We start from the raw sequence: 14,098 nt of genomic DNA, 5'->3' as shown, positions 1-14,098 counted from the left end.
TCTGCTTATGTGTTCCAGCACAGCACACTCACAATTCAAGTGTTTGGTGGTTCTCCCTGTTAAGACAGACATTTAAGGGACTAGAGCAGTCAGTTTCTCTGCTCCATATGGCTTTGTCGGGTGATTTGATTGACACGATTTCAGAGTGGCTATGAGCTCTGTGCTGAGCTTCTTGTACAGCACAGTGTCGGTGTAAGGCACTGGAAACTGCTCTCCTCCTCCTCTGATTGGTGCTTAGCCAGGGGCAAGAGTAATCTTCCAATACTGGCTTTTTTTTTTTTTTTTTTTTTTTGTGGTACGCGGGCCTCTCACTGTTGTGGCCTCTCCCGTCGCGGAGCACAGGCTCCGGACGCGCAGGCTCAGCGGCCATGGCTCATGGGCCCAGCCGCTCCGCGGCATGTGGGATCTTCCTGGACCGGGGCACGAACCCGTGTCCCCTGCATCGGCAGGCGGACTCTCAACCACTGCGCCACCAGGGAAGCCCCCAATTCTGGCTTTTTAAGGAAGGCGTATAGGAGCCAAATTCCTTAGCTGAGAGTGTTAGGAATGGGAGGTTCCTTAAATAGCAGATGGTCAGAACCACGAAAGGTCAGGCACCAGGGCAGCAGGTGGCCTGGGTCATTTATGTAGTGCTCTCAAGCTCAAGGCTTCTCAATTAGGGGAGGTTCAGTCTCCTGTAACCGCTCAGGTTCTAGGAATCGTTGTCTTTGTGCCTGAATTAAACTCTTACTGTATTGTAAGCAATTATAGGTGTAATTGTTCTTTTACTTTTTGTAGGATATGGAACTTGGAGCTCTGGGACAAACAGAGGCAAGTATTATACCCATGATCATTCTCCTCTCCCTTGGGATTGAACTGGTTGAGTCTTTCTGCCACTGCCCAGCTTAGCCAAGGTTTTGGGGTGGGGGTCGCCTTTGGGGGTCCCAGGTGCCCTGGAGCTGGCTACTCCTTCCCAGGAGGCCTTATTAGTATGAACTAGGGCCCAGCCAGCCTTAGGTGGCTAAGATCCAGTCTTGTCTCTGTGACCGAAGGTGTCCTTGTCTCCGTGTTTGTCTGTCTCTCCTCGCCCCCTCCATCTTGTCTGTCTTTCTGTCTCCCTCATTGCAGGCTACGAGAACTATGGTTATGGCTATGGCTATGGCCAGGATAACACCACCAACTATGGGTATGGTATGGCCACTTCAAACTCTTGGGAAATGCCTAGCTCTGACACAAATGCAAACCCTAGTGCCATGGGTAGTGCCAGTGCTGATTCCGTTTTGTCCAGAATTAACCAACGCTTAGATATGGTGCCGCATTTGGAGACAGACATGATACAAGGAGGCGTGTACGGCTCAGGTGGAGAAAGGTGAGTGGACACCTGCCTAGGTGCTGAGGCTCTGCAGGGTCACCTCCTGCCTATTGCCCCTTGGCGTCTCCCTCTTCTGAACTGCCTCTTACGTCTGCTTTCTCCTTCTTTGCTCTGCTGTCGGGGCTTCCCAGAGACTGCTTGGGGTCCAGTGCACTTCCCTTCTTTGGCCTGTGTCCCCTCCTCCCTCCACCCTCCCCAACTGCCTGATGGTGAGCCTCTCTTCCAGCTTTTAGAAAGAGGAACAAGCCCAGACTGGGCTGGCTTCACTGTACCCTCCGAGTGGCTCTTCTCAGGAGCATTGTTAAATGGCTCTTCCCTCTGGAGACAGCCATTTGACATTCTTCAGATACTTTACATCCTGCGCTCTGTCAGGGCAGGACAGATTGGGTTGGGTGTGAAGGGTGGGATGAACCCTTGGGGCTGACCACTGTGAGCTGCGCATCCCACATAAGGGACAAGGAAGATGTGGGCATGTCCTGACCACCCTTCAGTGCCTTATAAACATGTACCTGTTGAGCCTCAGAAGTGCCCGTGAGGAACTGTTGACATCCTTACTTTGCAAATGGGGAAAGTGAAGCGCATGCAGGTCACACCTCTTGCCCACAGGCACCCAGGAGTAAATAGTGGAGCTGGGCCTCCCACTCAGATCTGTCCTACCCCACAGCATCATGCTGTGGGCATTTGTCATTGTCTGAAGTGGTGCTGGCCTAGAAGTTCTTGTGCCCTAGTGAGAGGTTTCAGTGAGGAGGGCACATGTATTTCTGGCACAGGTTGGGGTGGAGTGGCCTAATGGCTCCAGCTGACAAATGGGAGAGAGCAGAGAGTAAGGAGGGGCCTGGCCAGGCACTGATGGGGCCAAGTGAGGCACCAGGACCACTAGGGGGCAAAGGGTACCAAGGGGACTTTTGCTTGCATGGGCTCTGTAGCAAGCAAAAAGTGTTGGGGGATGCCCAGCACATCCCCTGCCTGACAGTCATAGTGCTTGGAGCTGAGGCTGCCAAATTGCAGGCAGGGGGTGGGCGGGGGGCCGTGCAGTTGGGCTGACATTGCTGCTGGTGCCAGCTGCCTGTGTACCTTTTTGTGGCAACCTGGAGCTGGAGAGCAGGGTTGAGGGATGGAGTGGCAATTAATTGGGTAGCACTGGCCTATTCTCTCATGCTGCTGGTGCTTCTTGACTACCCAGCTTTGGCAAAGAGACATGTGGGGTCTGGGCCTGTGGGTTGCAGCCATGGTTAGAACGGCTCTCTCTGGTGCCCTGTCTTGCGCAGGTAGAATGTTTGGCCTGCCTTCCCAGTTGCTATGTAGGATGTGATTCCCTGTCCTGGGCTCCAGAGTTGATATGAGCTCATAAGAACTCTTTTTCTTGTCCCTGGGCAAGGTCACATTGTCTTTCCTGGCAACATTCCTTGTTTTGTCTTCCTTTTCCTTTCGAGTGGTGATGGGCTTTGAAGGGTTTGGCAGTCTCTCGTGGGTGTCATCAGCCCCAGTGGACAAACACTGATGTGCTGAACTGCCCATGTACTGCAGGATGCTGGGGTGCTTGGCTCTGCCCCTCAAGGAGCAACCTTGGGTGTTGTGACTGCCACAGACACATGCACGTTTCTTATGGGCTGTGGGCTGTCTCTTCTCCTAACTGAGACCTACTTTACCCTAATAGTCCTTCTTAGGGTCCTCAAGCTGGTGTGGCCCACATGCAAGCTTGGGGACATCATCTGAGAGGCCCTTCTGGCTTCTAGAAGTCTGCTCCTGAGAGGCCTTTTAAATTGGCATTTCCAAATATTGATCCTCTGATGGGGATCAATGGGGTAGGTGCTGGAGTGGGTTTTCTGTCCCCATGACAGAGAGGTTTGGTGGCAGGCAGGAGCAGAAGGGTGATAGGACCTGAGGCCCTCCCTGATGCTTGCCACCTGCTCCTGCAGATACGATTCCTACGAGGCCTGTGACTCGAGGGCCGTCCTGAGTGAGCGTGATCTGTACCGGTCGGGCTATGACTACGGCGAGCTTGACCCTGAGATGGAAATGGCCTACGAGGGCCAGTATGATGCCTACCGCGACCAGTTCCGCATGCGTGGTGGCGACACCTTTGGCCCACGGGCTCAGGGCTGGGCCCGGGACTCCCGGAGTGGCCGGCCGATGGCCTCAGGCTATGGGCGTGTGTGGGAAGACCCCATGGGGGCCCGGGGCCAGTGCATGCCTGGTGCCTCCCGGCTGCCCTCCCTCTTCTCCCAGAACATCATCCCTGAGTACGGCATGTTCCAGGGCATGCGTGGCGGGGGCACCTTTCCGGGTGGCTCCCGCTTTGGCTTTGGGTTTGGCAATGGCATGAAACAGATGAGGCGGACCTGGAAGACCTGGACCACAGCTGACTTTCGGGTGAGTGGAGGAGGCCTTCCTGTTTTGTGACTGAGCAGAGCGAGGGGCCTGGAGCCATCCACCCTTACCCTGCTCCCTCTTTCTGACCCAGACCAAGAAAAAGAAGAGAAAGCAATGTGGCAGTCCCGATGAGCCCGACAGCAAAGCCACCCGGACGGACTGCTCCGATAACAGTGATTCAGACAATGGTGAGGCCAGGCACTGGCATAACCCTGTCCTCTGCCCCTTGGGGCTCCTGGGCTGAGCTTGCTTCCTCTTACCTTTCAGACGAGGGCACCGAGGGGGAAGCTGCAGAGGGCACTGAAGGCGCTGAGCCTGTGGAGAAGGGCTTCAGAGCAGTAAGTGGCCCCAGCCCTGCACTCTCTCTGTCTGTAGGTGAGGCCTGTGAACAGTGGATCGCCTGAGTCATCTCTGCATGCACACATGACTAGTACAAGGAGGTGGAGGTCTGGTAGAGAGCACAAGCTGCTGGCAGGCTGCCTAACCAGAGGTTGGATTTCCTTATCAGAAAAATGGCAGAGTGAGCCCTCTGTGCAAGGGCTGTTGGGAGGATGTGAGGCTCCTGGCTCAGTGCCTGGCCTTGAATAGGGCCTTGTCATTTACAGCTGTTATGAACAGCTATATATGCTTTAACATTGAATTTTTGAAATTGTGTCTTAGGAAGGAGAAGACGAAGAGGGAAAAGAGGATGGGAAGGAAGAGGGCAAAGAGGATGCAGAGAAAGGTGAGTCTTCTGAGTGGCCTGGGTTCTGGGGTGGCTCTTCCAGGTGCTCGTGGTGGGAGGGGTCCAGCCAAGGGCAGGGTTTTGGCAGAAACGTGTCCAGCTTGGATCCTCCCTTGTGTGGCTGGGTATGTGCTGGTAGGGAGTAACCTCCTTCTTCACCCCCTTCCCACTCTGCCCCTAATCTTCCCAGACCGAGGCTATGGGTGGCGATGGTCCCTGCCTAGTACACTGGTTTTGCCTTCAGGTGGGGGCAGCAAGCAAAAGTGTGGGGGAACCCCAGGCACACCCCCTGCCCTCAGGCCCTTAGTAACATGCAGTTCTGAGTCCTTAATGGTTGGTGTCCAAGCCGGGACCCTTGGTGCAGTTTTTACGGCTCTGGTTTGCGTGTCCTTTCCCTTAGCGCCTCCACAGCCCCTGTTGGGAGTCCCTGTCCCCCTATTCAAGTGATGAGCGCCAGCAGGTACCTAACCATAAATCCAGCCTCAGCCTACTGTTGCCGTGGTGCCCAGTGTGAGGTGGGCAGGGCCATGCAAGCTTTGGGGCCTTTACCACTTGGAGGCTGCTCTTAGGCCCCAGCTGAGGCCTTCCTGCATCCTGCCACCTGGGCCCTCTGAACTTGTGCCAGTGTCCCCACTGAGACAGCCTCTCTTTACCTTCCAGCCTCCCTGTGGCCCACTCTGCAGAGTATAGATGTCCTGGAGAGTGGTGGGGTCAGCACGTGTCCTCCCCTCTTCAGGGCCTAGGCCAAAATCACTCCCCACCCATTCCAGGGTACCCAGCCCTGCTCACAGCCAGAGGCCTTGCTCGACAGCTGCTTTCAGAATGGACCCTCTGGAGTAGATGGTGGATGATCCAGCCAGAGGCCACAAACTGGTAACTGTGCTCCTCTGTTCCCACAGGGGCCCTGAGCACCCAGGATGAGAGTGGCCAGACCAAGCGCAAGTTGCAGGCAGGCAAAAAGAACCAGGACAAGCAGAAAAAGCGGCAGCGAGACCGCATGGTGGAAAGGTAACCAGCTTCCCTCCACCCCTTTGCCTCTGCCTCGCTCTGGGGCTGCCTCCAGGAGAGCAGGGCCATAGCTCTGCTGCCTCACCGCCCTCTGGCCTCCCTTGGGAGCTGCCACCTGCTCGGCCGTGCATGGACCCTGCTTTCCGCCAGGCCCAGCTCCCAAGGCCTGATTCGTCCCTTGCCCCTCTGCGGCCGCCTGGCGACCGCTAGCGACTTTGGCCTGAGATCTGACACTGCTCACCACCGTTGCCCAGAAGCTCCAGCACTAGGTCACTCAGCGCACGAGCCCCGAGGTGCACTGGGGGCCTGATGCCCCTGCGGGAGGGGGCCAGCTCATCAGAGACTCAAGGTCCAAGGCGCCTGTGCCACCCCAGCTAGCTGCCAAGAGGCCATCACCGTGCTCAGGAGAGATGGCAGCACCTGTGGGCTGTGGCAGCCTCGGGCCTGCCCTCTGCCCTGCCCGCCGGCCCTGTCAGGCCGGGCCTGTCTGCGGCTGAGCCCTTCACGCCCCTTGGTCGGGTCTGTCTGCCCTCAGGGCTCCCGCACTGGCGCTTGCCTCCTCCTCCTCCGCCTCAGACTCTTGCTCTTGCTGGACCTTCCTCAGCCTCGCCGGCGCCTGGCCCCTGGGCTCTCCAGACAAAGCTGACCCCGTGGCCCAGATAAGGACGTCCGGCAGAGGTAGGGACCTGCCCCAAGGCCTCGGTGGCGGCTGGCCTCCTCCGCCCCTTGCCACGGCGGCCTGCTCCAGCCCAGGCCCCAGACCCCGGGCTTCTGCTGTGGACACGAGGCCCAGACAGAGCACCTCGCTCAGGTGACTCCAGGCTGCCCTCTGGCAGGCCGGGCGGGCGCCCTCCTTCCAGCTCAGACTGGTCTCTTCTCAGAAGAGGAAGATGAGGCAGCAGGTGCCCAGGCCTGCTTGCCTCCCATCCCTCCCGACACCACCCCCAAGCATTCTGAGCAAAGGATGGGCTGGGCCTTTCAGTCCCTCAGACCCCAGAAGGAAGATGCAGCACCTTTTCGGGCCCTGCCTCGGGACTGCGTACTCCACTCTGCACCTCAGGGCCACCTGGCTCACGCCAGGGCATCCTCCTTCCGGTCCCCAGCTGGGCCAAGTACACAAGCTCCTGCCCAGCCTTGGTAGAGATGCCCTCCGGCAACCTTCCAGCGACTCCTTGCCTGTTGCAGCAGCTGCTGCCTCAGGCTTCAGCCTCCTGCCTACGGGAAGGAAGAGCTCCTCCCCTGTCCCCTACGTTGCAGTAACTGCAGCCTGCAGACGTTCTGTCCCTCTCTACACCCAACCCCACTGGTCCTAGCCTGTCCCCCTGCTGGGACCGTACTTCACAGGCCCATGAGCAAGGCCTGTTTCAGGGCTCGCAGCTGGGTTGGGTGAGGCAGCAGCACTGTTCCCTGGGACCCTCTTGATCTCAGTCCCTCATTTCCCTCCTGTGGCAGGATCCAGTTTGTGTGTTCTCTCTGCAAATACCGGACGTTTTACGAGGATGAGATGGCCAGCCACCTCGACAGCAAGTTTCACAAGGAACACTTTAAGTACGTAGGCACCAAGCTTCCGAAGCAGACAGCTGACTTTCTGCAGGTGAGCCTTGGAGTGGTACAGCTGCTTTTACCCTCAGGACATAGAGCAGCCCACACAAACCTTAATATCTCCTTGGGATCTCCGGCAGGACTACGTTGCCAACAAGACCAAGAAGACAGAGGAGCTCCGAAAAACCGTGGAGGACCTTGATGGTCTGATCCAGCAGATCTACAGAGACCAAGATCTGACCCAAGGTGAGGAGGTTCCATCCCAGTCCTATCAGGCAGGGCCTCAGACTTCCCTCCTCTGGTTCTCAGAGTGGGGTCACAACACCCCTCTGTTCCCCCAGGGAGGGTCACTGAGAACAGCCTCAGGCCCACGTGGAAGTGGCAGGGTGAGGTGAGGAGCTGGTCTGCTGTTTTCCCCCAACTCCTGGGTCTTTCTTAGGTGCCTGGGACCAGTGGCAACTCCCCTCCTTCTCCCCTCTACAGAAATTGCCATGGAACATTTTGTGAAGAAGGTAGAGGCAGCCCACTGTGCAGCCTGTGACCTCTTCATTCCCATGCAGTTTGGGATCATTCAGAAGCACCTCAAGACCATGGATCACAACCGGAACCGCAGGGTGAGTGGCTACCAGTGCCCTCCCACCAGCCTGTGGGTTGACTGGGTGAGGCCACTGGGGAGGTCCTGGGGTTATAGCCCCTGCTTGCCTATGAGAAACTGCAGGGCGCAGGAAGATGTAGACATTTCCAGCCCAGTTCAGTCAGCGAAGCTACAGAGAGAGGGGTGGGAAATGGGGACTCTGCCTGGCAGGTGGTGGCATCAGAGCTAGACCTTAAGAAGTAAGGTCTGTGGGATATGGGGACCTCCATGTGCATATGGGTCAATGGCCACATAGGTTCAGAAACCAAACAGGGAGAAGTGTATGGTGCAGGTGTTGTTGGAGGAAGTATTGGACACAAGGTTCATAAGGGCTGGGCTGAGGGGCCTGATCTTGCTCCTGTAGGCAGCAAAGCTTTTAAGTGGGGGACCAGTAGGATTAGAGTCGGTGTTGGACTAGAGACTTTGGGCACCTGTTGTGGGAGGGAGGTTGGGGATCAAGGAAGGGCTGCTGCAGTATCAAGCCAGAGGTATGCCTCCACCTTGGAGATGAAGACAGGCAGGATAGAAGAGGTGTTAAGGAAGTGAACAGGAGGTTGGCATGAGGGAGTGACCAGAAGTCTGGGATGTGGCAGATTTCTGCCTTAGCTGGTGGACAGTGTTGCTGCTATGATGGGGAGGGCGGTATATGGTACAGGGAAAGGAGCGAGTTTGGCAAGAAATTGAAAAAATTCTGTCTTGCATTCCAGTGTATTCCCAGTGCCTATCACAGAAGCCAGAGTAGGTGGGGTTTTTTTGTTGTTGAATGGGTGACATCCTAGGTTAGAGGTGTCTGTTAGAGATCAAGTGAGGGTGGTGGGGCTTTGCAGTAGGGAAAGAGCTGAGAGGCTCAGGACCCGGTCTGGGCTAGAAAGAGAGTCTTGGGTGCCATCACCTGGAGGAGGCTGATGGGATTTATGAGCAGATAATAGCAGCAAAATGGTATAAGAAATAGCATTTCTCAACCTTTTTCCATGCCCATCAGATTCATCGCTGGTCTTTCTCAGTGCAGTGATTCTCAACAGTGGGATGGGTTTAGAGATCTGGCTTGGGTGGTTGAGGAGATTTGGGATTGGCATATGCAATTGAGAGATATGGAAAGATAAGGAAAATGTCCCTTGGCTTTGGCAGCAGAGAAGCTGTAGGGATCTTGCCAAGGTGAGATTCTTGGTTTGGGAGCTGATAAAAGGGGTATACCAAAAGAGAACAGAGAGCAGATTGTAGAGGCTGGACAGTGCATGGTATTAAAACTTGGAAAATCTGGATGAAATGAATGATAGCTAGCAAAAAATAAACTCAAAAGTGATTCTAAAGCAAGTTGAAAAAAAAAGAACAGCTGTAACAACCAGCAACTGTAGAGGGGATTGGAAGGGTGATAAAAGTTACTTTGAAGACACCAGAAGTAGTTTATAGAGATAGTTTCAATATAAACACTATATTTTTTAAAATTCCAGACTTAGAAGTGAATAAAAAGCTTCTAATTATTATTATTATTTTGGTGACAGCTTTATTGATATACAATTCACATACCATATGGTTCATCCATGTAAGGTGTACAAGTCAGTAGTTTTTAATAATATTCACAGTTACGCAGCTATCAGCACAGTCAATTAGAGAACCTTTTCATCACCTCAAAAAGAAACCCATACCCTTTAGCTATCACTCCAACCCCCATGCTCCGCCAGCCTTAGGCGACCACTGATCTACTGTCTGTCTCCATGTATTTGCTTATTATGAACATTTCATAAAAATGCAATCACATAGTATGTGGTCTTCTGTGATCGGCTTCTTCAATTTAGCGTATGTTCAATGTTCTTCCATATTGTAGAATGTGTCAGAACTTCATTCCTTTGTATGGCCTAAAAATATTCTCTTGTATGGACACATACCTCATTTGGTTTATTCATTCTTTAGAATTTGGATTGTTTCTACCTCTTGGCTATTATGGATAATTCTGTTATGATGCAAGTTTTTGTGTGGACATGTATTATCATTTCTTTTAGACAGGAGCGGAATATCTGGGTCAAATAGTAACATTTTAACTTCCTGAGGAACTGCCAGATTGTTTTCCAAAGTGGCTGTACCATTTTATATCCCCATCAGCAATATATGAGAGCTCTGATTTATTATATCTCACCAACACTAGTTATTATCTGACTTTTTGATTCCAGCCATTCTAGTGGGTGTGCAGTGGTATCTGTTGTATTTTTCATTCGCATTTCCCTGATAACTGACTAATGATGTTGAGCATCTTTTCAGTGGCTTGTTGGCCATCTGTCTACATTCTTAGAGGTGAAGAAATGTCTGTTCAGATACTTTATTTTTTAATTGTGTGGTCTTTTTGAGTTGAGGGTTCTTTATGTATTCTAGATACAAGTACCTTATCAGGCATATGATTTGCGAATATTTTCTCCCATTCTGTGGGTTGTTTTTTTTCACCTTTTTAATGTGTCTTTGCAGCACAAAGTTTAATTTTTTTTTTTTTTGCATTATGCGGGCCTCTCACTGTTGTGGCCTCTCCCGTTGCGGAGCACAGGCTCCGGACGCGCAGGCTCAGCGGCCATGGCTCACGGGCCCAGCCGCTCTGCGGCATGTGGGATCCTCCCGGACCGGGGCATGAACCCGTGTCCCCTGCATCGGCAGGCGGACTCTCAACCACTGCGCCACCAGGGAAGCCCCAAAAGTTTAATTTTGATGAAATCCAGTTTATCTATTTTTTTTCTTTTGTTCCTGTGCTTGGGGTATCATATCTAAGAATCCATTGTCAAATAAAAGGTCACAAAGATTTACCCCTATCTTTCCTTTTTTTAAAATATTTATTTATTTATTTTTGGCTGCGTCGGGTCTTCATTGCTGCTCGCAGGCTTTCTTCAGTTGCAGCGAGCGGGGTCTACTCTTGGTTGCGGTGCACAGGCTTCTCATTGCGGTGGCTTCTCTTGTTGCAGAGCACGGGCTCTAGGCACACAGGCTTCAGTAGTTGTGGTGCACAGGCTTGTAGTTGTGGCTCACGGGCTCTAGAGCCCAGGCTTAGTAGTTGTGGCGCACGGGCTTAGTTGCTCTGCGACATGTGGGATCTTCCCAGACCAGGGCTCAAACCTGTGTCCCCTGCATTGGCAGGCGGATTCTTAACCTGCGCCACCAGGGAAGCTCCCCTATGTTTTCTTTCTCTTTTTTTTTTTTTCTTTTTTTGCGATACGCGGGGGGCCTCTCACTGCTGTGGCCTCTCCTGTTGCGGAGCACAGGCTCTGGACGCACAGGCTCAGTAGCCATGGCTCACGGGCCCAGCCGCTCCGCGGCATGTGGGATCTTCCCGGACCGGGGCACGAACCCACGTCCCCTGCATCGGCAGGCGGACCCCCAACCACTGCGCCACCAGGGAAGCCCCCCTATGTTTTCTTACAATAAGAATTTTACAGTTTCGGCTCCTATAATTTTGGATCTTTGATGCATTTTAGTTAATTTTTGTATATGGTATAAGGTAAGGTTCAACTTCATTCTATTCCATGTGATTTTCCAGTTGTCCCAGCACCATTTGTAGAAGAAACTACTTTTTCCCTGTGACTGTTTTTTCTCATTTTCACCCTTGTCAAAAAGCAGTTGACCATAGCTACATGGATTTATTTCTGGACTCTTTATTCTTTTGTTCTCTATATTCTTATGCCATTACCACACTTTAGCTTCATAGTAAGATTAAGAATCGGAAAGTGTGACTCCTCTAACTTTTGTTCCTTTTTTTTCAAGATTGTGCCTTTGAGCTTCCAAGAATTTTAGGACCAGCATGTCAGTTTCTACAAAGAAGCCAGCTGTTATTCTGATAGGACTATATTCAATTTCTGTATCAATTTGAAGCGTGTTGCCATCTCAGTAGTATTAAGTCTTCCAGTCTGTAAATATGGGGTGCCTTTGCATTTATTTAGATCTTCTTTAATTTCTTTCAAGAGTGTTTTATAGTTTCCAGTGTATAAGTTTTGCACTTTTGGGGCTCTTAATTTATTCCTAAGTATTTTATTCTTTTGATACTATTATAAATGGAATTGTGTTCTTTAATTCCATTTCTGGGTTGTTCTTTGTATGTGTATCAAAATACAATTGATATTTGTATGTTGATATTTTATCCCATAACTTCACTGAAGTTGTTTATTAATTCTGATAGTTTAGTGGATTCCTTAGCATTTTCTGTATATAAGATCAGTTATCTGCAAATAGAGATAGTTTAACTACTTCCTTTCCAATCTGGATGCCGTTTAATTTTTTTTTTTCTTCTTTAATTGCCCTGGCTAGAACATCCAACACAATTTTGAAGAGAAGTATCTTCTTGTTCCTGATCTTGGTAGGGGAGGAAGCATCGGTCTTTGACCATTAAGTACGATGTTAGCTGTGGATTTTTCATAGGTGCCCTTTTTCTGGTTGCTGAATTCCCTTCTATTCGTATCTTATTGAGTGTTTTTATTCTGGAAGGATATTGGATTTTGTCAAATGCTTTTTCTGCATTTATTGAGATGCTCATGTGGCTTTTGTTTTTTATTCTATTCGTATGGTATATTACATTAACTTGGGTTGTTAAGCCACGCTTGGTGTTCCTGGGAAAAATCCTACTTGGTCATGGTGTATAATTTTTTTATATGTTGTTGGATTGGCTTTGCTGATGTTTTGTTGAGAATTTTTGCATCTGTATTCATAAGAGATAATTCATCTGTGTTTTTTTGTGATGTCTTTGGTTTTGGTATCAAAGTAATACTGGCCTCAAAAAATGAGTTGGGAAGTTTTCCCTCCTTTTGTTTGGAAGTATGTGAAGAATTGGTATTAAATTGGTAGAATTTGCCCCTGAAGCCATCTGGACCTGGGCTTTTCTTTGTGGGTAGCTGCTTTTTTTTCATTGCTAATTCTATTTCTTTACTTGTTATTGGTCTATTTAGATTTTCTGTTTCTTCTTTCTTTGGCTGCACCATGCATCTTTCAGGACCTTACTTCCCGGGCCAGGGATTGAACCTGGGCTCCAGCAGTGAAGGTGCCAAGTGGTCCTAACCACTGGAACACCAGGGAACTCCCTCTATTTCTTCTTGAGTCAGTTTCAGTAGTTTGTGTCTTTCTAGAAATATGTCTGTTTCATCTATTATCCAATTTATTAGCATACATTTATTCCTAGTGTTCCATTATAATCCTTTTTATTTCTGTAATGTCAGTAGTCCCCTTCTTTCTTTTTCTTTTTTTTTTTTTTTTTTTTGCGGTTCGCTGGCCTCTCACCGCTGTGGCCTCTCCCGCCACGGAGCACAGGCTCCGGACGCGCAGGCCCAGCGGCCACGGCTCACGGGCCCAGCCACTCCGCGGCATGTGGGATCCTCCCGGACCGGGGCACGAACCCACGTCCCCTGCATCGGCAGACGGATCCCCAACCACTGCGCCACCAGGGAAGCCCCCCCTTCTTTCATTTTTGACTGGTAATTTGAGTCTTGTTTTTTTCTTGGTCAGTCTTGTTAAGGTTTGTTAATTTTGTTGATCTTTAAAAAGAATAAACTTATGGCTTCATTGATTTTTTTTTCCTCTTCTGTTTTTCTGTCCTCTGCTTCATTAATTTCTACTCCAATATTCTGCTTGCTTAGGTTTTTTTCTTTTTCTTTTTCTTTTTTTTTGCGGTTCGCGGGCCTCTCACTGCTGTGGCCTCTCCCGTTGCGGAGCACAGGCTCCGGATGCACAGGCTCAGCGGCCATGGCTCACGGGCCCAGCCGCTCCGTGGCATGTGGAATCTTCCTGGACCGGGGCACGAACCCGTGTCCCCTGCATCGGCAGGCGGACTTTCAACCACTGCGCCACCAGGGAAGCCCGGTTTTTTTCTATTTTAATGTAGGCATTTATAGCTATAATTTTTTCTCTGAGTACTGCTTTCACTGTATCCCATAACTTTTGGCATGTCACGTCCTCATTTTCACTCATCTCAGGTTATTTTCTAATTTCCCTCTGATTTCTTTTTCTTAGACCCACTAGTTATTCAGCAGTGTGTCATTTAATTTTCACATATTTCTGAATTTCCCAAATTCCTTTCTGTTACTGATTTCTAATTTTATTCAGTGTGGTCAGAGAATATACATTCTATTATTTCAGTCCTTTTAATTTACTGAAGTTTGTTCTATGGCCTAGTGTATGGCCTATGCTGTGCCTTGTGCATTTGAAAAGAATGGATTTTCTGCTCTTGCTGTATGGAGTGTTCTATAGATACCTGTTATGCTTGTTTGGTTTTATAGTGTTGTTCAAGCCTTTTATTTCCTTGTTGGTCTTCTGCCAAGTTGTTCTATGCATTATTGACAGTGGGATATCAGCTATTGTTGAATTGTCTGTTTCTCCCTTTATTTCTGTCGGGTTTTGTCTTATGTATTTTGGTGCTCTGTTGTTAGGTGCATCTATACTTAGAATTGTTATATCCTCCTGATGGAGTGACCCTTTATCCTTATAAAATGTCCCTTTCTGTCTTAGT

General features: G+C 50.4%; 1 protein-coding gene across 3 annotated transcripts in view; it reads left to right on the top strand.

Annotated features, from left to right (window-relative positions):
- AKAP8L (A-kinase anchoring protein 8 like) overlaps positions 1-14,098 on the top strand; it is a 30,158-nt gene that overhangs the window by 12,065 nt on the left and 3,995 nt on the right. Inside the window, exons 3-13 of one of the 3 annotated variants that reach the window (XM_067733056.1) lie at positions 778-810; positions 1,108-1,165; positions 1,268-1,348; positions 3,271-3,724; positions 3,816-3,912; positions 3,992-4,062; positions 4,385-4,448; positions 5,348-5,456; positions 6,909-7,050; positions 7,139-7,244; positions 7,482-7,612. In XM_067733056.1, coding sequence (XP_067589157.1) covers positions 778-810; positions 1,108-1,165; positions 1,268-1,348; positions 3,271-3,724; positions 3,816-3,912; positions 3,992-4,062; positions 4,385-4,448; positions 5,348-5,456; positions 6,909-7,050; positions 7,139-7,244; positions 7,482-7,612 — 1,346 coding nt within the window. Of the gene's footprint in view, positions 1-777; positions 811-1,107; positions 1,349-3,270; positions 3,725-3,815; positions 3,913-3,991; positions 4,063-4,384; positions 4,449-5,347; positions 5,457-6,908; positions 7,051-7,138; positions 7,245-7,481; positions 7,613-14,098 lie in introns of all 3 variants that reach the window. The other 2 variants (XR_010942370.1, XM_067733055.1) reach the window with 2 other exon arrangements.

The sequence above is a fragment of the Pseudorca crassidens genome, chromosome 3, assembly GCF_039906515.1.
Source record: "Pseudorca crassidens isolate mPseCra1 chromosome 3, mPseCra1.hap1, whole genome shotgun sequence".
In the NCBI taxonomy this organism is placed as follows: domain Eukaryota; kingdom Metazoa; phylum Chordata; class Mammalia; order Artiodactyla; family Delphinidae; genus Pseudorca; species Pseudorca crassidens.
This window is presented reverse-complemented; position numbering and strand designations above follow the sequence as displayed.